Raw genomic sequence first — 23,238 nt, forward strand, 5'->3', positions numbered from 1 at the left:
TGAATAGGGCTTAGAAAATATACAATTAAAATTGCAGGATTGAAGACAAAGCAGTAAAAAAAAGAATGATAATTACTCGTATATGAAATTAAACATCAATTAATTTCAAAAAAAAAAAAAAAAAAAAAAAGTAAACATCAATTTATGAAACTTATAAAAGAGAAATACAGAAAATAATACAGTACCTGGGTATTAGTTTAAAAAGATGGATTTGAATCTGGGTTTGAAGAAGAAGAAAATAAAGTCAATTAAAATAATTGGCGAGCAAATTCTGCCTGATGTCAGTTTTAAATAAGGCTTAATATATGCAATTTGCTGAATTTGATTATAGTAAATGGCAAATCAATAATTTCCTCGCTTCAATATTGTGTGTCTACTCGAACTTGTCTTCTTGTCTAGTTTAACTGTTTATTAAGTAATACTTCATAAATAATTAAGTATAAGTAACTCCTTTGGTTCATAAATACGGAATATGAGAATCACGATGGGGCGTTCGGTATTATTTTATTTTATGTTATTTTATTTTTTTATTTTTTTGGTGCAAAGGACGTTTGGTATGTGAGACCATAATAATAAGGATAATCATAAGGAATATGATATCATCAATATCGGAAAATATATGTGTGATATATTTTCCGTATTGATCTTATTAGGGCAATAATATATTTATCTTTATTTATGTTAAAGAATATATCTTAAGGTTTATGTTTATGCTGGCATGTCTTTTAGGAAGATTGTTTCCTATCTTGTGATCTTAAGTTTGGTATAAATACTCTACCTATTGATGAATAATAGACAAGTCATTCTATTCTCTCATTCAACCTATTCTATCAGATAAGGATAATGAATTATGAAATTTTTTATGGTACACCTTGATGCACCCATAAAGAACATTATGTATATTGTAAAGAACATGTGCGGAAAAAGAACATTAACATTTATAAAGCACGCGAGCAAAATATATTCTTTGAGTTTGAATTATATGTTTTTTTACAGAAAACCCAGAAAAATCAAAAGAACAATCACTTAAACAATCAAATCAGCAAGAAAAAAAATCCCAACAAAAACACCCCAAATTCACCACAAATTAAAATTCAAACAAAACCCATTAAAAATCCAAAACAATAAATAAATCCTCACTTAATTCAATTTAGGGGAAGAATCACCCAATTAAGCATCACCGAAAGGCGAAATAGCCTCATCAACATCACCATCGTCGCCGAGGTGAAGATCGAAAGATCATGAGAGAGAAGATTAAAAGCACAAATCAAAGTCTGAGTTTTCTGAACATGATCAAGAGAAGATTAAGAAGTGAAGAAGCTAGAAGGAGAAGGTTGGATTGAAGAATTGGCCTCAACCACTTGAGTAACTATGGCGAGAATGAATGTACAAAAGGGTTTATTTTTCAATGGCTAATTTGATGAAATTATTATCATGTTCTTTTGTAAAGACTTTAGGTTCTAATGTCATGTTCTTTGTCAAACAAACATGTTCTTTTATCAAATACATGTATTTTTTTTTTCAAACATTAGTATGATCTTTTCACCTTTTTTTTATTTTTACCGGGTGTATGGTGCACCCAGGTGTACAAATCAATCACTAATGAATTATGGGTGAGATAGAGATAAAATAAAGTGTTATCTTTTGTTTGGTATAGGTTAGGGATAAAAGTAAAATCATTAACAAAGTTATAAAAATATGTTTAAATCTATCTTTCTCCTTTATTTTTATTTTTTTCATTAAGGTTACATATGTTATTTTAATTATAATCCTTGTACAACCATCCTTATACCAACCCCCCTAGGTATAGTCGTATAGATGAGGGATAAGAGGGGTTTTAAACCTTCCTATCCCTTTCTTTAGTCCCAATCCCCATAAACAAACAATCAAACATGGTATTTTATTAGAAATAATTGCTTGAAATAATCTGATCTTTACTTCATCCGTTTAAAATAATTCCACCTTTCGATTATTTTTTAATTAATCTAACCTTTATACTTAATCCGCTCTCAATGGTCTCAACCGGTCATCTAACTTGTTATTAAAAGTTATTAGACATGTGTCAGCCTATAATTGGTAAAAATAATATAATTAAAAAATAGAAAAAAAAATTAAAAGCCCCAAACCCAAATAGATAGAGGAGGTGGTTTCGGTGGTGGGTTTGCCAAAGAGCGTTTAACATCCTAGAAATTCTTTCCCTTTAAAATACCTTTTTGACTTTTTTAAAACACGAGATAGGAAATTTTAAGGCATTATTGCCAACGTGATAACGACTAAGACTTTTATCAAAAACAGACAACGAAAATTCTTTTTAAAACCTTTCGAAACAAAATAAAGTCCACCATCCCAACCAAAAGTAAAGTCAAGTAAAAACCAAACCAATAACTTTTTTTTTTTACAAGACAATAACTTAGAACCATTGTAGACCCCATTCTCTCTTCTTTTTTTTTTTTTTTTTTTTTTTTATTTTATTTTATTTATTTTATTAATTAGAATCTTTATTTACTATTTTTCCACTCAACACAAGCTTTGGCTTAGTTTTGTCGGTTTGTGGTAATAATTTACTTTGATATTCATATGGTCATACTCTTCTCCTATTTTTTTTTTTAATTTAATTTTATTAATTAGGATCTTTGTTTACTATATTTCCACTCAACACAAGCTTTGGCTTAGTTTTGCAGTAATAAGTTACTCTATGCCTGAACATCGTTCCAATTGATAAGATTGGTCATCTGATATTCATACTCTTCCCCTTTTTTTAAAAAAAAAATTTATTTTATTAATTAGGATCTTTATTTACTATATTTCCGCTCAACACAAGCTTTGACTTAGTTTTGCGGTAATAAGTTACTCTGATATTCATACTCTTCCCCCTTTTTTTTTTTAAATTTTATTTTATTAATTAGGATCTTTATTTACTATATTTCCGCTCAACACAAGCTTTGGCTTAGTTTTGTTGTAAGTTACTCTAATCTCCACACTCTTCCCCTTTTCTTTATTTTATTTTATTAATTAGGATCTTTATTTACTATATATACTTCCACTCAACACATGTTTTGGCTTAGTTTTGTTGTAAGTTATTACTCTAATCTCTAATCTCCATACTCTTCCATCCCCTTTTTATTTTATTCTTTTAATTAAGATTTTTATTTACTATATTTCCACTCAACATAAGTTTTGACTTAGTTTTATTGTAAGTTACTCGGAACTCCATACTCTTCCCTTTTTTTAAAAAAAAAAAATTATTTTAGAATTAATTAGGATCTTTATTTACTATATTTCCACTCAACACAAGCTTTGTCTTAGTTTTGTTGCAAGTTACTTTGATCTCCATACTCTTGTTTTTCTTCATCTTTTTTTTTTATTTTTTTTTTATTTTTAATATTATTAATTAGGATATTTATTTACTATAATTTGGTCATTAATTTATACAATTTCTACAAAATGAACTTTGTTGATTATAATAATTTATCCAGGCCATTTTAATACATTATTGTACCAATCACTTTTACAATCTCAAATGCACGTATTTTTTTCTCCTCCTCCATCTTGATTTCCTGATTTCCATACACTTTGTAATAAACTAATAACATCGTGCTAACATTAGTATTTTTGTTATGAAATATATAGAAATTAGAGGATTAAGAGAAGAAGGTAATAAGAGAAGTATTACTACTTTTATGTATTACTCTTGGTAATATTTTTGTGCCTCATACAAGTGAAATTGCATGGCTATTTATAGTAGTAAGAACCACTATTACATTGTGGGCTATAACATTAGAGGGTGGCAATTAGGGTTGGCTACTACATTAAATGCAATGGAGAACTTGGAGTGTGGACATTCACACCTTGACTAAATTAATTAACTCTTAACACTCCCCCCTTGAATGTCCATACAAAATAGGGTATATGTTGTCTCGTTAAAACCTTGCTAAGTAAAACCCTTTAGGATAAAAGCCATAGCTAAGGGAAAAGAGTACAACAATATATTACTATATGCTTTAGTGTACTGCTTCATTAAAAACCTTGTCAGGAAAAACCCATTGGGATAAAAACCTGATCGAAGGGAAAAAGAGTGCAGTGCATATAATGCTTCCCCTGATTTTAACATAGTTTATGAAGACGACGCATCCCAATCTTGTGGACCAACCGCTCAACACTCTTCGAAGGTAGGGACTTTGTAAACAAGTCTGCAAGATTATCAGATGATTGGATCTGTTGGACATTTATCTTCCCTTCCTTTTGCAAATCGTGTGTAAAGAACAGTTTTGGGGATATGTGTTTAGTCCTATCACCTTTAATATATCCCTCAGTTACTTGTGCGATACATGCAGTATTGTCTTCGTAAATGATGGTTGGACTTTCAGTTACTTCTTTCATCCCACATTCTTCTTGGATATTGCCGATCATTGACCTTAGCCATACACACTCACGTCCTGCTTCATAAAGGGCAATCAACTCAGCATGATTTGATGATGTCGCAGTTAAGGTTTGCTTTGTTGATTTCCAAGAAATTGCAGTTCCACCATAGGTGAACAGATATCCAGTTTGTGACTTGGCGTTTTGTGGGTCTGATAGATATCCAGCATCTGCATATCCGATGAGGGTGACATCTTGCCTTGATTGATAAAACAAACCAAGATCTTTTGTTCCTCGTAGATATCGTAGTAAGTGTCTTACTCCTTTCCAGTGTCTCTTCGTTGGTGCGTTGCTAAACCTGGCTAACAAATTCACAGAAAAAGCTATGTCTAGTCTAGTATTGTTAGCTAGATACATTAGAGCCCCAATTGCACTTAGATATGGTACTTCAGGACCAAGGACATCCTCGTTTTCCTCTCGAGGTCTAAATGGATCATATTTCATAGTCAAAGACCGAACAATCATCGGGGTGTTTGTTGGGGTCGCTTTGTCCACGAAAAAACGTTTTAACACTCTTTCGGTGTAGTTAGACTGATGGACAAAAATACCATTATTTAAGTGCTCAATTTGCAATCCAAGACAAAATTTAGTTTGTCCAAGGTCTTTCATCTCAAATTCTTTCATCAAGTATTTTGCAGTTCTTTCAAGTTCATTTGGGGTTCCAATGATATTCAAGTCATCAACATAAACTGCAACAATTGCAAACCCTGATTGTGATCTCTTAATGAAAACACAAGGACTGATTTGATTATTCTTGAACCCTTTTTTCATAAGGTATTCACTAAGACGATTATACCACATCCTCCCAGACTGTTTCAATCCATAAAGTGTCCTTTTTAATTTTATGGAAAGTAAATGTCTAGGCTTGTGGTTTTCTGGTAATTTTAGTCCATCTGGGACTTTCATATAAATATCTGTATCGAGTGACCCATATAAATATGCGGTCACTACATCCATCAATCGCATCTTTAGTCCTTCTGAGACTGTCAAGCTTACCAGAAACCTTAACGTAGTTGCATCAACTACGGGATAATATGTCTCCTCATAATCAATCCCTGGAATTTGAGAAAAACCTTGGGCTACAAGTCTTGCCTTGTATCTAACAATTTCATTTTTCTCATTTCGTTTTCTCACAATTACCCACTTGTATCCAACTGGCTTTACACCTTCTGGTGTAAGGGTTATTTTTCCAAACACTTCTCGTTTTTCGAGTGACTTTAATTTTGTTTGCATTGCCTCTTTCCATTTTGGCCAATCATGCCTGCAACGACATTCTTCCACTGTTCTTGGTTCACTATCATTTTCGTCAGATGCCATTTCTATTGCAATGGAATATGCAAATATTTCATTTACGATAACATCATTTCTATACCAATAATTCCTGGTAGAAACAAAGTTTATTGAAGTTTCATTGTTATCGATGTCATGGTCATCTTGTTCATCCCCTTTCGGATTATCATCTTTTTCTCTATTCTCATCTGTACTTTGTCTTTCTTGACCTTCCGTAAGGGGAATGTTGTTGATCTCATCAGGTCTTTTTAATTTTCTTGGTTTAGAGTCTTTTGAACCAAGTGGTCTTCCACGCTTTCGGCGTGCTAGAGATTCATTTTCAATGATCTTATCACCAGATGGAATTTCAATTCGTGCAGGGGCATTTTCAGCTGGTATATGTGATTTTGTCACTTTCTTTGCATCTATAAATGCATCAGGCAGCTGATTTGCAATGCTTTGTAAATGAACAATTTTCTGAACTTCTTGTTCACACATATTTGTTCGTGGATCAAACATTGACAATTGTGTTGCATTCCAAATGATTTCTATTTCTTTCTTTCGTGGGTCCACTTTCTCTCCGCCTAAGGCTGGAAATACTGTCTCATTGAAATGACAGTCGGCAAATCTGGCCGTAAATAAATCACCGGTCATTGGTTCAAGATATTTAATTATGGAGGGTGATTCAAACCCAACATAAATTGCCAGCCTTCTTTGTGGACCCATCTTTGTTCGTTGGGGTGGAGCAATAGGAACATACACCGCACAACCAAAAATTTTTAGATGTGAGACATTAGGTTCTCGACCAAAAACTAATTGTAGTGGTGAGAACTTATGATAAGCAGTTGGTCTCAATCTAATTAGAGTTGCCGCATGTATTATGGCATGACCCCAAGCAGATGAAGGCAATTTTGATCTCATCAATAATGGGCTTGCAATCAATTGTAGTCTCTTAATTAATGACTCAGCGAGTCCATTTTGTGTATGAACATGAGCTACTGGATGTTCTACAACAATTCCAATCCTCGACATACAATAATCATTAAATGTTTGGGATGTAAATTCCCCAGCATTGTCAAGCCTTATTCTTTTTATTGTATGGTCTGGAAATTGTGCTCTTAGTTTAATAATTTGAGCAAGGAGTTTTGCAAAAGCAACATTTCTACTGGATAAGAGACTTACATGTGACCATCGAGTTGAGGCATCAATTAATACCATAAAATACCGGAATGGTCCACATGCAGGATTAATTGGTCCACAAAGGTCTCCTTGAATCCTCTCTAAAAATGTTGGAGATTCAGTAGCAATTTTGTTCATAGATGGCCTTATTATTAACTTGCCAAGTGAACATGCAGAGCATGTTAATTCATCTGATCGAGGGATTTTAACATTCCTAATTGAATGTCCTACTGAATTTGCTATAATCTTGTGCATCATTCCTGTACCAGGATGACCCAAACGATCATGCCATAAATTTAGCAGATTCTTATTATCTAACTTCTGGTTAGATATCGAATTTATTTCAACTGGTCGTATATCTATATGGTATAACCCTGAAGAATATGCTGGCAATTTCTCATACACATGTTTCTTGCCATGTTTTTCTGCCGTGAGGCATAAATATTCCTTTTGATCCACTATCATTGTTTCTAAATGAAAACCATTTTGACGCACATCTTTAAAACTTATAAGATTTCTTCGAGATTTACTCAAATATAAAGCGTCATTAATGATTAATTTTGTTCCATTTGGGAGTATTATGCAAGCTTTTCCAGAACCTTCTATTAGCTTGGCTGACCCAGAAATGGTATTAACATTTGCTTGAAATAATTTTAACTTTAAAAAATATTTTCTATCCTTCAGAATAGTGTGTGTTGTTCCACTGTCCAAAAGGCATTGAAATTTGGAACCAACTTCGGGCAGATCCATATCTTCATAAAATAATAAGTACAAGATTAATTTAAGACAATTAAACTGGACTTACTTTATTAATGATGAAAAATTAAGAGTACATAATTTGAACATGAAAAAAAAACATATAAGAAAAGTACATAATGAAAACATAATACATATCATAGTAATTGATGAATTATCTAAACATGATTATTCTCTCCAAAGATAAATTCACCACCAGCTTCACCATTGTCTATGTGGAAATCAGACACATCAAGGCTAATTCCAGGGACATTTTCTTCATTAACATAATTTGGTTCGGCATGTTTTTCTTTCCCTTTAATGGAAGCCTGGTATAGTTCTACCAGATGTTTGGCCGTACGACAAGTACGTCCCTAATGTCCAGTCATGCCACATCTATAACATGTGTCTTTTCCTTTTGTGGTGGCTTGATTTTTGTTTCCTTGTTGATGCCCCCTTTGAGTGTTGTTTCTAGGGAGAAATTGGCCTCTACCACGGCCATAACCACGTCCACGACCACGTCCGCGGAAATTTCCACGACCTCTGCCACGGTTATTATATTTTCCACGTCCACCTCTATGAGCAACATTTGTCTCGGGTGGATTTGAGCTTTCTACATCATTTGTTTCATTGAATGCTTGAGACCCAGTTGGTCTTAGGTTGTGATTCTTCAACAGAAGATCATTATTCTTTTCAGCAACCAATAATGTAGAAATAAGCTCAGAATATTTTGCAAAGCCTCTTTCACGGTATTGCTGTTGCAATACAATGTTGTTAGCATGGAATGTAGAGAGTGTTTTCTCTATCATTTGCACTTCAGTGACTGGTTGATCACAATATCTCAATATTGATACGATTTTATATAGTGATGAATTATAATCACTGACAGATTTAAAGTCCTGAAATATCAGGTTTGTCCACTCAAACTGTGCTGAAGGAAGGAGTACCCTTTTATGGTGGTCATATCTTCCTTTCAGGCTATCCCATAGTTCTTTGGGATTTTCCACCATTAAATACTCAGTTTTTAAACTGTTATGTAAATGATGCCTTAAGAGAACTATAGCTTTTGCTTTCTCTTGATCAGTTGGAACTTTAACTTGAGCAGGGGCATCTTTTTCGTTTCCTGGGATGGTAATTTCTTTGATTGTATGTTCCAATCCCTGAGCCTTCAAATTCATTTGGGCATCAACTGTCCATTCAAGATAATTATGTCCGGACAAGTCTAATACGTCAAATTGTCTTTTCATCAAGTCTCCCATTTTAACTACAATCAAATAGGTAATTATTATTAACCCAATTAAGCAAGTGATAATTAAAGTAATCAAATTATAATCATAATAATAATCCATTTAAAACATATTTGCTTCTCCCCCTTGGGTTATTATTATGATTTACATAAAGTTAAGCTAAAATTAAACATGATAATCACTTTAGTTAAACAACGACAACAACAAATATAACAATAACAATGATAATAATAACAATAACAATAAATACTACTACTATTACTATATCACCGACAACAACAACAACAATAATAATAATAATATTAATGACATACATTAATGATAAGACAAAAGGAACATTTATTATAACAAAATGCACTTATAATCTACCTAGAAGACAAAAAAAACTTGAAGTACTACGGAGATTACATGCATGAATTCCCTTTGTCGAAAAACCGAGCACTACTTATGTAAAATGATGAAAATCATCATTGCCATTAATAAAACTACTAGGGCCATAATTAAAACTAAGTATAGTTTTAATTTCCTTAAATCTTCTTCAAAGGTAAAGGGGTGTGGTGGTTGTCGGTTGTCGACGGGGAACATGGTGTGTGGCCGGAGTAAATGGAGGAAGAAGAAGAGGAGATAATTTGGGTAAAGTTTAAGGAGAGGATAAGGTTTGTATGGTGAAATAAGGGGGGTGTAATCCGCCTTTTATAGGGGGTAAATTATCCGTTTCAGCTTTACACAACTGTAAAAATATCATACAATGTTCTAGTAGACTGGTAAAATAATCGTAATCAAACTATTAATATTTACAAACGTAAATAAGTATCACACTGGGATGCAAGCCGTAGTGGTACGAGAACCCTAATCTATTCATGAGGTCAAGGGTTCGAAAACTGAAAGAAACATAAAAAGTGTGTAATCTAAAAATTAAATAAATATAAAGGCTGCATCATTTTTTTTTCATTTTAGTAATTATGCACAAGTAAGTATGAACATGATTTGTGTGACCATGAAATTTACTCTATTAACATGCATACAACAAATATTTTCACATGCAAAAGTAATTATATATTACTTTCTATAACCATGCATGAGAGTTACCAAACTAAGTATCATAAATAAGGTATGTATTGATATCCTCATTTTTATCAACATGGCTAATTATGTATAGTAATTTTGTGGAGAAATATATTGTGAGTTTCTGGTATAGAGGATCCCATATGGGCAACTATTGAGCATACTCCTCAAAATATATTTTGTGAAAGAAATTGAATCTTTGTAAAAATTGGATAATCGGTATAAGTATACCTGATTGAAGATGGTGCTGATAACGTGTTATGAAATATATAGAAATTAGAGGATTAAGAGAAGAAGGTAATAAGAGAAGTATTACTACTTTTATGTATTACTCTTGGTAATATTTTTGTGCCTCATACAAGTGAATTTGCATGACTATTTATAGTAGTAAGGACCACTATTACATTGTGGGCTATAACATTAGAGGGTGGCAATTAGGGTTGGCTACTACATTAAATGTAATGGAGAAATTGGAGTGTGGACATTCACACCTTGACTAAATTAATTAACTCTTAACAATTTTTTATTTTTGTGTAACATACTAGGTTAAAATGCAAAAAGAAAGCAAGAAGGTATGGCTTGTTCTCGACATAACTTTATGGGTCATCTTTCAACAGATTAATGCAGCTGATATAACCTTCAAACTTGAACCAAAACCTACACATCGTACTTATAACACCTTTCTGCAAAGTATACGCAACCAAGTTAAGGATCCAAGCTTAGGGCCTGTTCACATTTACTGAATTGAGCTGAACTGAACTGATTGGAGCTGAACTGAACTGAATTGAACTGATTGGAGCTGAACTGAACTGAACTGAATTGAGCTGAAATGAATATTTTATGAGAGAGGAAAATTAAGAGCTGAACTGAACTGAACTGAACTGATTGGAGCTGAAGTGAGCTGAACTGATTAGAGCTGAACTAAACTGAACTGAAATTAAGTAAATGTGAACAAACCCTTAGTGTACGAGGGAATCCCGATGATTCGAGCACCAACCAACCCAGATACATATCTTTTGATTGACCTTGAATCTAAAAAGGATAATGATAAGATATCCGTTACACTTGCTTTAAGTAGAAACGATTTGTATGTAGTGGCCTTCGCTGATAAATCTAGAGGTGAAGTACGCGGCCATTTCTTTCCCAATCTTGAAATCGATACCATTGATAAGGCAAAGAAAGTTTTTCCAGAAGTTCAGCATTTTGTAAATATTAAGTATGGGGAAAGTTACAGTCAAATCGAAAGCAATGCTGATACAAACCGATTAAGTTTCCCGTTGGGGTTTGATAACCTTAAAACTTTCATGGATAAGGTTCATGGAATGGATACAACGGCTAGACATTATAGCAAAACCGAAGCTCGGTTCCTACTCATTGCAGTTCAAATGGTTGCAGAGGCAACACGTTTCAAGTACATCCAGGGTAGAGCTATCGTAACTACAACTCCTAACGATTATAAAATACGGTCTCTAGAGAACAACTGGGTTGATATTTCGAAAGGCATTCGAAATGCTGTTAAAAAAGTCATTAACTACAATACCCTGATGGTAAGACATGGACAGTTAAACAAGTGAGTGATGTGAAAAAAGATATGGGACTCCTAAAGTATGTTGAGTAATTAATACTGTATGTAGTACATAGTCCTCCGATTTTAAATGTTTTTCAAACTTAAATAATCTATTACGTATATTAATTAATTAATGTTAGTCTACTAGTAAGTTATTTTATACGTAGGCAATATCTGGGATATGGTTGCTACTTAAAATAATAATGTGTAATAGAGTAGTTTAAGAATTTTGTCTTCCATAAACGTGAGTTTATCTTAAAAATAATACGGAGTACAGTAATGTGTAACAAAAGAGTAATAAATGCTGCATACGTATGCATACGAGGCTCATCAATTGGAATACAATAAATAAGCAAATTACAGACAAGTAGACAACACATCAAAGCTATCTCTAATTTACAAGATATTTCACCATAAACCAATATCAATAGCTCTGAATTACTTGCAGGTAAAAAAAAAAAAAAAAGATTACTCTTTATTTTTAAACAAAGCACTTGACAAACATAGGCTGGTTTTGCACTGGTATGTTGGAGAGAAAGATGAATCCAATGCTTAGTTATTTTCTGCTTCAACTTCCTCAGGCTGCAGCCTTGCCTCGTTCTTATCTTTGATCGAAACCAAACTTTCCATGTAAGCAAATACTCCTTCACACCACCTCTCCTTCTGAATTGCAAGATCCTTTATTTCTTGTGGTGTTTCGGGATCCAATAAGATCGACTAGCTTACCATCTTCACATTCTAGTAAGAGCCTGTTATCCTTCCAATGACCAACAGGACTACGAACATCTAATAATGGCCCCACAGTAAATTTCTTGGTCCAACACTCCTCACTCCATATCCAAATATCGAACTTCTTGTCTGTCTCATGGAGAGACAGAAACGCAAGAGAATCATCATACACTCCAAGACACTTAGAACTTGGTTGTGCATAGTCCGGAACATCAATCTCTTTGAACGCATCAGTAGCCATATCAAAAGAAATGATCACTTCAGAACTATATTCAAATGATCCGAACCAGTAACAACATCCATTCACATAGATGTAACATTTATTACCTTCCAAATCATAAGCTCTAGCCAGATCTCCACAATACCTCCACGAATCAGTCCTCAACGAATAGACAAGGACTGATAGAGGATGCTTGACATTACTTTCATCATCATAATTAGTAAGCCAATAACCTTTTATAACAACCACCTTATAGTCTCCACTAACAGGATCAAACCCGAAACCATAAACTTCACTAGAAGCATAAGTGAATTCAGACGGAAGATCAGGCTTACAAATCATTTTAGGCAAGGGTTTAAACTCATTGATAGCCGGATTCCACAAAGCACGACCACTAGAATCGTACTGGTACAGATAATATAATCCATGACACGGACCACAAATATACGAGCTATACATTGGCATACTATATAACACTTCATCAGCTAAAACTCGAGGAGATTCATCAAGCAACAGCTCATACAGCTGAAGTTCAGCATGGGTAACATAATATTGAACAAGGATACAACGGCGCCAACTTTCATCATTGTTATAGTAGTTATTCAGGTGTTTGGATATGAAATTTGGACTCGAAACAATAGCATGCCATGATTTGCAAACACTCCTAAACTGCAACAGATCTTTAACAGGTAACCTTGACAGAATCTCAATGATTAAATTTTCAGGCAAATGATCAATCCTTTCAATTGCAATTGACATTGACCTCTCTTTTTCATTATTAATTCTGAAAAGTTAAACCCAAAAACATAATCAGCAAATTTAAAACACCCATCAAAAAATAAATTAAATTAGAAGGAAAGAGATATAAAGATTTGACCTTTGTTTCAAGAGATGATTAAAACGGCTGTTGTCATCTGACCAAGTGTAACGCTGCAAAGATAGAGCCATTGCTGCAACAAAACAAGAAGATTATTGGGTTAATTTTAACAACCAATTAACTAAGTATATATAATGTATGAAATAAGAAATTGAAAGCAGAAAATGAATGGGGTTAGAAAATATACAATTAAAATTGCAGGTTTAACGGCAAAGCAGAAAAACGAATGATAATTAGATGAAATTAAACATCAATTTGTTAAAGATTGATATAGTACCTGGGTAATAGTTATAAAAGATTGATGGATCTGAATCTGGGACTGAAGAAGAAGAAAATAAAGTCAATCAAAATGACAAAATAAGTGGCGAGTAAGTATTTCTGCCTGATGTCAGTTTTACAAACCGAAAAAAAAGGCTTAATCGGAGTATTGAATATTTTGTGTCGACGGAGTACTTGTTTAATTGTTTACGATTATACGAACACTTGCGATATACTCCGTATATTTTTTTCGTCCATTTGTTTGTATGCCCTTGCATAGTGCTGTCAAGTTTCAAACCAAAACCGTTTAACTGCCCGAAACAAACCGACCCAAATGAGAACCGAACCGATTAAAAACCGTTTTTTTAAAACCGAAAATCAACCCGAACCGTACGTGAATGAACCCGAAACCGAACCGATCCGAATAACGTTACACCGTATAAGAACCGAACCCGTTAATGAACCGAACCAGTTCTAAACCGAACTGAAATCAAACCGAACCGAAAAAGAACCAAACTGTTTCTAACCCGAAATCGCTTTCAACCCGAAACCGTTTGAACCGGGATAAAACCGTTTACACCGAACCGTTAACAACCCGCGACCCTTTTGCACCGAACTGTATATAAACCGAACCGTTTATTAACCGAACCGCTTGCAAACCGAATCGTTTTATGAACCGGACAGCTTATAAACGAATCAGCTACAAACTAGTAAGATTGGTATGGCTAAACTTGAAACAGAACATGATATGTATTTATAAAATCAATGAGAATTTGTATATAATTTGATGCCTATTTATGAAATGATGAAGTCTCGACTAAATATAAAATTTGTTAACCAACAAAAGGTTAGCAAGTACTATCAAATTTCAATCCAAAACCATTTAACTGCCTGAATCCAAACAACTCGATAAACAATCGATTTTTTGAAACCAAAAACTGACTCGAACCGTAATTTAGTAAACTCGAAATGGAACCGATCCGAATAACGTTAAACCGTAGAAGAACCGAACCAGTTATTAAATTGAATCGAAAAAGAACCAAACTAGTTATAAATTGAACTGAAAAAGAACCGAACTAGTTATAAACTGAACCGAAAAAAAACCGAACTGTTTCTAACCCGAAAACGTTTCCAACCCGAAACTGTTTGAATCGGGATAAAAACTGTTTACACCGAACCGTTAACAAACCATGACCCTTCTGCAACGAATCGTTTACTACCCGGACTGTTTACAACCCGAACCGAATTAAAACCGCTCAAGAATAAACCGAAACCGAATTGAATCGATAACTATTTAAACCGAACTGAAACTGACCCGCAAGACACTTAAACCGATTTCAAACCGACCCGATTTAATACCGAACCGATTTCAAACCGAACCGAACCCGAACTGTCAAACCGTTTGACAGTACTACCCTTGCACAAATGAGGGGCAATTGGTAAAGTCCCAATACTTGTGATTATGATCGATTTAGGGGTGCCAATTTGGTTAACCAAATAAAGTTTTGGGTTGACGCATGACGAGTCCGGTCTATTCAGGTCAAGGTTATTTATCTTTTTAGTCGCCTCGATTTGGGTTGGATCAATTTTAGGTAAAGATTTGTCGAGCTAGGTTCAGGTTAATTTATATCAGTTCAAATCAATTCGTATTGGGTTCAAAATGAGTTTAATTAGGTTAATTTTAGGTCGGATGACTTCGGGTTAGGCTGATTCGGTTAGGTTTATTTCAGCTCGGTTAAGTTTTAATCTATTTTTTTAGGATGGATAAGGTTGATTTATCGTCAAATCCAATTCAGATCCTTTTCGGTTTGGTTGAATTTGGGTCGCGTTGATAAAATTCAATATTCAAACAAATAAGATTATTTTTAAACTAGGAGTAATTATTGAGTATTATCTTATTATTAGATCACTATCAGGTCATTTACGTATCATTTTTCATATCGTGTCAGTAAAACTTACGGTGTATATATTACATTTCTCACTAGATCGGTTCTTGTGTCTTTTTTTTTTTATCTTTAACTCAAATTAAAACCGAATTAACAATGACTTATTGTATGATGTATCTACAAAAATGAGATGATAAGTAATGAACTAATGACAATTTAATAAAAGATAGCCACATATTGATTAAGACTAGAGTTGTCAAAACCTGACCCGAACCGAAATACTGACCCAAACCCGATTATTAACCGACCCATCTGAACCTGAAAAAATGGTGACCCAAACCCGACCTGAAACCAACCCTAGACCCGAGTATGTGAGATCCGAACCCGAACATGAACCTACCCGAATGTAACTCGTAAATTATTGACCTAAACCGAACCCGACTTGAACCGAAATTGACCCAAACCCATGTTAACCCTTCAAAACCCGATTTGTTACTAACCCGACCTGAATTCAACCCGACCCGTTCCTAACCCGACCTGTTACAAACCCGACCCGAAATCAACCTGACTTATTATTGGCCCGACCCAAATTCAACCCGACTTTTTATTGACCTGATGAATCACATTTATATAGGATTTATAGGCACCTTTATGCCAAGTTTATAATTGCTTTTTAGGTCTTTTAGTCGCTTTTTAGGTCGCAAATGCATAAGTTGTTTGTTTTGTTCTCTATTACGCTCCGTTTGTAATTTTCTTAATGTTTCAGGTGATTTCATAGTCATTTGGACGCTTTCGTAGTGTTTGGAGTTGATTCGGATGATATTTGGATGGAAGTCGATGAATTGAGGTTGCTCAATGAAAGATATGTGTTTGAGGAAGCATATTTTGAGATTTATAAGCATATGGAATGAATGTAGTATCTACAAGAGTCACTATGCACTTTTCGGAATTGAATTTGAATTAGAAACGGAGAAAAACAATGTTTTACAAAGTGGCCAAATTGACTTTTGTCCACTCTTTTGATCATAACTTGAGTTCTACATATCGGATTGAAGCGATTCAAATTGCGTTGGAAACTAGACTTGAATAGCTTTCTAATGATAGGTCACACGCCCCAAAAAACCTTCTAGAACAGAAGTTATGGCCGTTTTAATTTGTGCTATGTACCCTGCGACCAAACCCCGCGCCCACACGAACCTCCATGCTGCTACTGCCGGGGCGCGGCCACCACCCTGTGGCCGCAGGTTCTGCCGACTGACGAGCAGCCAAAGCAGCCCACGAGGCTTTTCCACTGCACATCTTCACTCGTCTCTCGATTGCATCGATCTTCTTCGTGCCACGTCATCGTCTATGGTCCAATAGCATTGTAACTTATGTTTTTATTATTTTCTTATTTATTTTCTTTAACCATCTTTAGATTAGTTTTAGGATAATATAAATACTAAAAGGGATTTTATTTTTTCCTATGCCTTTTTATACTTTTTATTTTACGTTCGTTGTAGTTTTTTTTTCTCTAGCGCTAGTTTTTCATGGACAACTCCATGGATTTGTCTTTGAATTTATTACTTTAATTTATAGAGGTAATTTTATTTCTTTACTTTTAATTATGCTTTCTTTATTATTTCTAGTTTTTATTATTTATTTCATGCTAGAGTAGTTTATTTCTACGGTTTGGGAATCCATGTTTATTTAATGAATCTTGATTGATGTTTTTGATATTTTGATTGTTGATTTCTCTAATTGATAGTGTTTTATTGTTAATCTTGCAACCTGATCAATTGTTTGATTAATTATTGTTAATAAGAGTTTGAATCGAAAGATCTTACTTTTAGAGGCTTCCCTACAACTAGCAATTCTGATTATGTTAGTGACCGTACTGCATATGTTGAATTGAGAATGTTAAGACCCGACCGTAGGCTTAGAAATTTCTCTAGATAATTAATTGATTGAATTGTTATTGATATTTGACAGATTTAAAACTATAAACGTGGTGAACCATAACCCTAGATCTTTTTATTAATTGTTTTATTCTTATTTTTAATTTAGACTACTTTTCTACCCCAATTTCGTGACATACTTTAGTTTCACCAAATTCTTAAAGGTTAGATTAAATAGCCATCTCTCTGTGGATTCGACCCTACTTACCCTACTACATTGTTAGTTGGTTTTGTTAGGAATTTATTTTTGACAGGTGTACGACAACCTATCATGACCCGACCCAAATTTTACTCGACCTATTACTAACTCGACACAAAAATTCAACCCGATCTGTTACTAACCCGACTCAAAATCAACACAACTTGTTATTGACCCGACCTAAATTCAACCCAAATTGTTCCTGACCCGATTTCAAATCACCTTAAATGCAATTTAGACCACCTTATTATTGTTGATCAAAGCATTTTGTCCAGGGAGACCAAGTCGGTCCAGGCCAGCAAAAAAAAGGAGCATCATCCCCAAATTTAAGAGTTAAATATAGTATATATTTGTTGTATGGTTAAAGGAGATAATTATCTTCCTAAATTATAGACTATTGTTCCCTAGTATGTTGCCATATACTTCGTATATTATAGTCAAAAGAAATAATTATCTTGATAAAAATGATAATTATCTATTTATAGTTAGTTGAACCCGAATACGACCCGACTTGGCAATGACCCAACCTGATTGTAACCCGCAAATTATTGACTTGAACGTAACTCGAATAGAGCCCGAGAATGACCCGACTTGAAAATAACCCAACCTGATTATAACCCGCAAATTATTGCTTGAACCAAACCTGACTTGAACCCGAGAATGACTCGACTTGAAAATGACCCGACCTTATTATAACCCACAAATTATTGACTTGAACTAAACTCGACTCAAACCCGAGAATGACCCGACCTGATTCTAACCCGCAAATTATTGACTTGAACTGAACCTGACTCGAATCCGAGAATTACCCAAATCCGTTTTAACCCGTGAAAACCCGAATTAAACCCGACCTATTGTTCACTCGACCCAAATGTAACCCGACCTGTTATTAACCTGATCTAAACCTGACACAAACCCGATAAGATGTATGACCCGACGTGACCCGACTCAAGCATGACCCAACCCGAACCCGACCCGCATAGGTTACGACATTAACCCGAGTTGACCCGACCCGACCTGATTTGACCTGACCCACTCTTACCCGACCCAAACACGACTCGTTTACCTGAATTGACAGCTCTATTAAGGCTAGTATGCCAGCAACATGTTAAAGTTTGCACCAAAAGTCGAACATGATAAGTATGACGATAACAAAGGTACGAGGTGAATTCCAAGTTTTAGGTTGTATTAGAACAGAGTAGGCAAGCAAAGAATTGAAGAGATTCACCACAAGAGTCTAGGATTTGTTTTCTTTAAAAATTTAGGAAGGCAATATACAATAACTTTCTACTATGTTTTGAATTTACAACCAATTAACAAATTAATAGCAACTTGGAGTGTATTTGCGGTTAGTGTAAATGGACCGGATTGGACCGGACCTGAAAAACCCCTAATAAGTTATAATACCCTTTGTATGTATTACAACACTCATCTCGAAAACTCTAAGCTAGAAAGCTAAGTCATTTACTAGTATTAGATATCTCTCCTTGTTAATGTGCGTTGAAGAATGATATTTTACATTGTCTTGTATTTTTATATGTTTATTTTACATTGTCTTGTATTTTTTAAGATAAACGGTCATCATCATGTTTATGGAAGATATGAAACTAACCCACCATATATTCTCCTAACTAGTATTGTGGTTTATAACAAGTAAGAGACTAAGAGGCGAGTCCACAGTAGGGATCGATGCAAGCATATATATGAATTTGTTCCGCTTTTTATAATATCAACTAAGCAAGCATATATCAAACTCAATTCATATATGCTTGCATTGCTTTCAATCGGCTGTCACTATGTTAATATGACCTCACTATCACTGTACTACCAATGTGTTAATTACTCCAAGTTCATATTTGCAAAAATTGAAATTATCTCACTTAAAAATAAACTCAGAGAAGCATAATATTAAAATAGGAGTAATAATTTGCATAAATTGAGATTGTATCACTTAAAAATCGACTTTCACTATAATAGACCTCAAAAAGCAAGCCGATTAAAAATGTACGTAAGCAATTACGCTAGGTATACGCTAACTAGCTATGAAATTTCGTTTAGCAGATTCCAAGTCAAGCATAAGAACATACCTCGTATTTAACTTGAATGTGAGATTGATTGGGAAGGTACAATGCTCCCATGTATGTATTGTTGTAGTTTATTATGTGGTTGACGTTTAGTCACCCACTTCAGTCATTTCATAATAAAATGACACTTTTCCGTGCAAATTTGGTCAAATGTTGTGAGCTTTATGCAAATTGAGGATAATTATATTGATAAAACCTCACTATTATCACTATGTTATCTTGCCAATATGTTACGAACTTTTCATTTTCACTTAATTACCGTGTTGGTTACTATAATTTTATATGATACATTAAATTATTTTTATGAGACAAAAATATCATGCAAAGTTTTCAAATTTATAATAGATGTGTTTGATAAGACAAGTATTCATGTTAGACACTTCTGAACGAGTCTGAGTACATTGGAGTTAAGAGGTGAATATATTCTCTCATTTGGAATGTAGACATTATTCACAAGTAAAAGGAATTTCTAAGTTATTTTCAATATATAAGAAAGAATAAGATCAAATCAAGTCATGTTTGATTCGTCTTAATGAACGTTTTTAGCCTTTTAAAATGTCAAATATATATCATTTTTAGTATTTTGTTTACTAAAGCATATTATAAATTTAAAATATACATTGACAAACAGGGCGTTAAAAATGAAGAACTTATTAATGGATCACAAGGAGTATTATTCTAGTAGCCGCCTATTATCTTAGGCACATATTTTTTGACGCTAAATTTCATCCCTAATTACCTATATATACTACTTGCGTGATTTGAATTTTCTTTGAATAGTACGTAGTGGGTGAATTCCTTTTTCGTTTAATTGTCAGAGGTTTATAGCACTATAAATAATTCAAGAAACAATTCAAGAAACAATTCGTAAGGAAGTACCAAAATAAATTATTAGTTCAGAAAATAATGGCTACTGATTCAACAACTATCCCTCTATTGAGCCCTTACCAAATGGGCAAGTTCCAACTTTCTCATAGGTCCGTGAGCTTTATTTATTTTTTAATCTTCATTATTTTCTGTTTTTATATTTGGTTTAATGGTTTGTGAAATTTCCTAATAATAGCCACATACATGAGAAGTTCATTGAGAACGAACCTAAAAGAAGTTTAATTTTTGGTACTCTATTATAAAGTTGAATTTCAATACCTAAGTTAGATCATGAAATAGGAAAATAAATTATAAATTTTTAATAAGATCGCCTTATCATCATAAGATCATCCTGTAGGTGGGTTGAGATAATGGTAGAGAAAAATTGTAATAGGGCTACATACTTGCAATGACTCATATAAGTGGTCTTGATTAAGATGATAAAATGGTCCAACACAAATAATGATAAACTAGTTATGGGTTCGGGCGATGCCCCGGTCATTAAAAATTTATTACTTTAATCGGTTTGTTTGTCACTGAGAGCGTAAGTGGTGGGTTTTTTTTTTTTTTTTACTTTTTTTTTTTAAGATGATAGTTTAAGTAGTTTGTGGTTTGTATGAGTTGGTTTGACTATAAGAATAATTCTTTTGCATTAAAATCAACTCTTTGTAAAATAAAAAATGACAGATTAATCCTAAAAAATGACAGATTAATCTTAAATATTAATCTTAGATAAGTAGATCATAAGATAGCAATGTGCTCGGTCGTTTTATAATATGTATGTGTTGATAATACTGGCCTTCCTTCCTTCCAAGTTATAGACAGATTAATCTTAAATATTATGTCTAAATTTCAGGGTTGTTTTACCACCACTTACAAGATCAAGGTCTTATGGAAACATACCTCAACCACATGCGATTTTATATTACCCTCAACGGACTACAAAAGGAGGTTTGCTCATAGCTGAAGCAACTGGAGTTTCTGAAACTGCTCAAGGGTATGCTTGAGGCTCCTAATTCTATATATCTTTACCTTCATTCAATATATATGTTAACTACATTTAAAAAAATTGTTCAAATACTCTCTCAATCGGCTTGTATAGGTATCCATACACGCCTGGTATATGGACGAAACAACAAATTGAGGCTTGGAAACCTATTGTTGATGCTGTACATGCCAAAGGAGGGATATTTTTCTGTCAACTCTGGCATGTTGGACGAGTTTCCAATCGAGGTACGTATTTCCTTCAAATTTATATATATATTTTTAACATTAATAGGAATTTTGTGATTACTTGCTTAAATATGATTTCTTTTTTCTTACATTACTCTCTCTGCCCTAGAATAAATGACACACTCAAGCTTTACACACATGCCGATGCAATAGTTTGACTTATTTTATATATAATTAAATATCAATAAAAAATTATAAAAAAAGTTTTAGTATGAAATCTTATATTAATATCTATCCAACAACTGATTTCATGATAAGATATGTTATTTTTTTCAAATTTTTTGTTTTTAAAAAACTAGTCAAATTAAAGTTAAGATCTAAACAATGAAAAAGTCAAATGTGTTAGTTATTTTGTGACGGACCGGAGGAAATATGTAAAAGATATTAATAAATAATTTGTTGTTAGTAATAAGTTGTATTTTCTGCTTATATTAATTTATTTGTGATTCTTGTTTTTCTCTTTAAATTTGGGATTCCTTCATCTATCTAAATTTCCTTAGCTTAGTTGGTGCAAAATTATCATTATAATTATTTGTTGTTGCAAATCATAGATTATCAACCAAATGGGGAAGCTCCAATCTCATGCACTGATAAGACTCTATCACCTCAACTTCGAGGCAACAACATTGAAACTGATCAATTTTCTCCCCCAAGGCGGCTTAAAGTTGATGAAATACCTTCACTTGTAAATGATTTCAGACTTGCTGCTAGAAATGCAATAGAAGCTGGTAAGTATGGACTATATATATAGTAACTCGACAAAGAAAAATTTCGTACGTATGAGATTAAAAGTTTCACGCTCTTATATATATATAAACTTGAATTTTCAGGATTTGACGGTGTTGAAATCCATGGTGCTCATGGATACCTTATTGATCAGTTTATGAAAGACAATATCAATGATAGAACAGACGAATACGGTGGATCTATAGAGAATCGTTGTAGATTCGCTTTAGAGATAGTCGAAGCAGTTGTAAAAGAGGTTGGGGCGGATAGAGTCGGATTTAAAATCTCCCCTTATATCAATTTCATGGAAGCAACAGACTCGAATCCAGAGGCTTTAGCCCTTTATATGGCTAAATCACTTAGTAGATATGGAATTTTGTATTGCCATGCAACGGAACCTAGGATAATGGAAGTTATCTTCGAAGAGAAAATGGAATGCTCTTATAGCTTAACCTCCATGAGAAAGGCATTCAATGGCACTTTTATTGTTGGTGGTGGTTATGGCCGAGAAGACGGAAATAAGGCTGTGGTCGAGGGGCACTGTGATCTTGTAGCTTATGGCCGCCCTTTTCTAGCTAACCCGGATTTGCCTAGAAGATTTGAGCTTAATGCACCTCTTAATCACTACCATCGAGAGACTTTTTATACTTCTGATCCTGTTGTTGGCTACACTGATTATCCTTTTCTTGAAGACTCAATGTAGTATATTATTTTTTTAATGATGCAAATCAAATGCATTTG

General features: G+C 33.7%; 2 protein-coding genes and 1 pseudogene across 3 annotated transcripts; 2 read left to right on the forward strand and 1 right to left on the reverse strand.

Moving 5' to 3' along the window:
* Positions 1–10,465: 10,465 nt before the first annotated feature.
* LOC145587287 (protein synthesis inhibitor PD-S2-like) lies at positions 10,466–11,488 on the forward strand. The gene is made up of 2 exons (XM_081644021.1): positions 10,466–10,632; positions 10,873–11,488. Exons 1-2 carry the CDS (start codon positions 10,466–10,468, stop codon positions 11,486–11,488), a joined length of 783 nt encoding a protein of 260 aa, XP_081500147.1.
* A 295-nt stretch (positions 11,489–11,783) lies between these two features.
* LOC145587288 (F-box/kelch-repeat protein At3g23880-like) lies at positions 11,784–13,755 on the reverse strand (annotated as a pseudogene). The gene is made up of 3 exons (XR_014101240.1): positions 13,585–13,755; positions 13,308–13,380; positions 11,784–13,214 (listed from the first exon to the last, which is right to left on the reverse strand). The product of XR_014101240.1 is annotated as an F-box/kelch-repeat protein At3g23880-like (transcript).
* A 6,802-nt stretch (positions 13,756–20,557) lies between these two features.
* LOC145587290 (putative 12-oxophytodienoate reductase 11) lies at positions 20,558–23,234 on the forward strand. The gene is made up of 5 exons (XM_081644022.1): positions 20,558–20,648; positions 21,395–21,535; positions 21,641–21,771; positions 22,323–22,499; positions 22,602–23,234. Exons 1-5 carry the CDS (start codon positions 20,578–20,580, stop codon positions 23,198–23,200), a joined length of 1,119 nt encoding a protein of 372 aa, XP_081500148.1. The 5' UTR covers positions 20,558–20,577; the 3' UTR covers positions 23,201–23,234.
* Positions 23,235–23,238: the final 4 nt, after the last annotated feature.

This window comes from Chenopodium album, chromosome 17 (assembly GCF_948465745.1).
Source record: "Chenopodium album chromosome 17, dcCheAlbu1.1, whole genome shotgun sequence".
Taxonomy (NCBI): domain Eukaryota; kingdom Viridiplantae; phylum Streptophyta; class Magnoliopsida; order Caryophyllales; family Amaranthaceae; genus Chenopodium; species Chenopodium album.

Coding starts and splice junctions, on each gene's coding strand:
- LOC145587290 (XM_081644022.1), top strand. CDS start 20,578: ATGGCTACTGATTCAACAACTATCCCTCTATTGAGCCCTTACCAAATG. Junction 21,536..21,640: donor GTTTCTGAAACTGCTCAAGG/GTATGCTTGAGG, acceptor CGGCTTGTATAG/GTATCCATACACGCCTGGTA. Junction 22,500..22,601: donor TAGAAATGCAATAGAAGCTG/GTAAGTATGGAC, acceptor TTGAATTTTCAG/GATTTGACGGTGTTGAAATC.
- LOC145587287 (XM_081644021.1), top strand. CDS start 10,466: ATGCAAAAAGAAAGCAAGAAGGTATGGCTTGTTCTCGACATAACTTTA. Junction 10,633..10,872: donor AACCAAGTTAAGGATCCAAG/CTTAGGGCCTGT, acceptor TGTGAACAAACC/CTTAGTGTACGAGGGAATCC.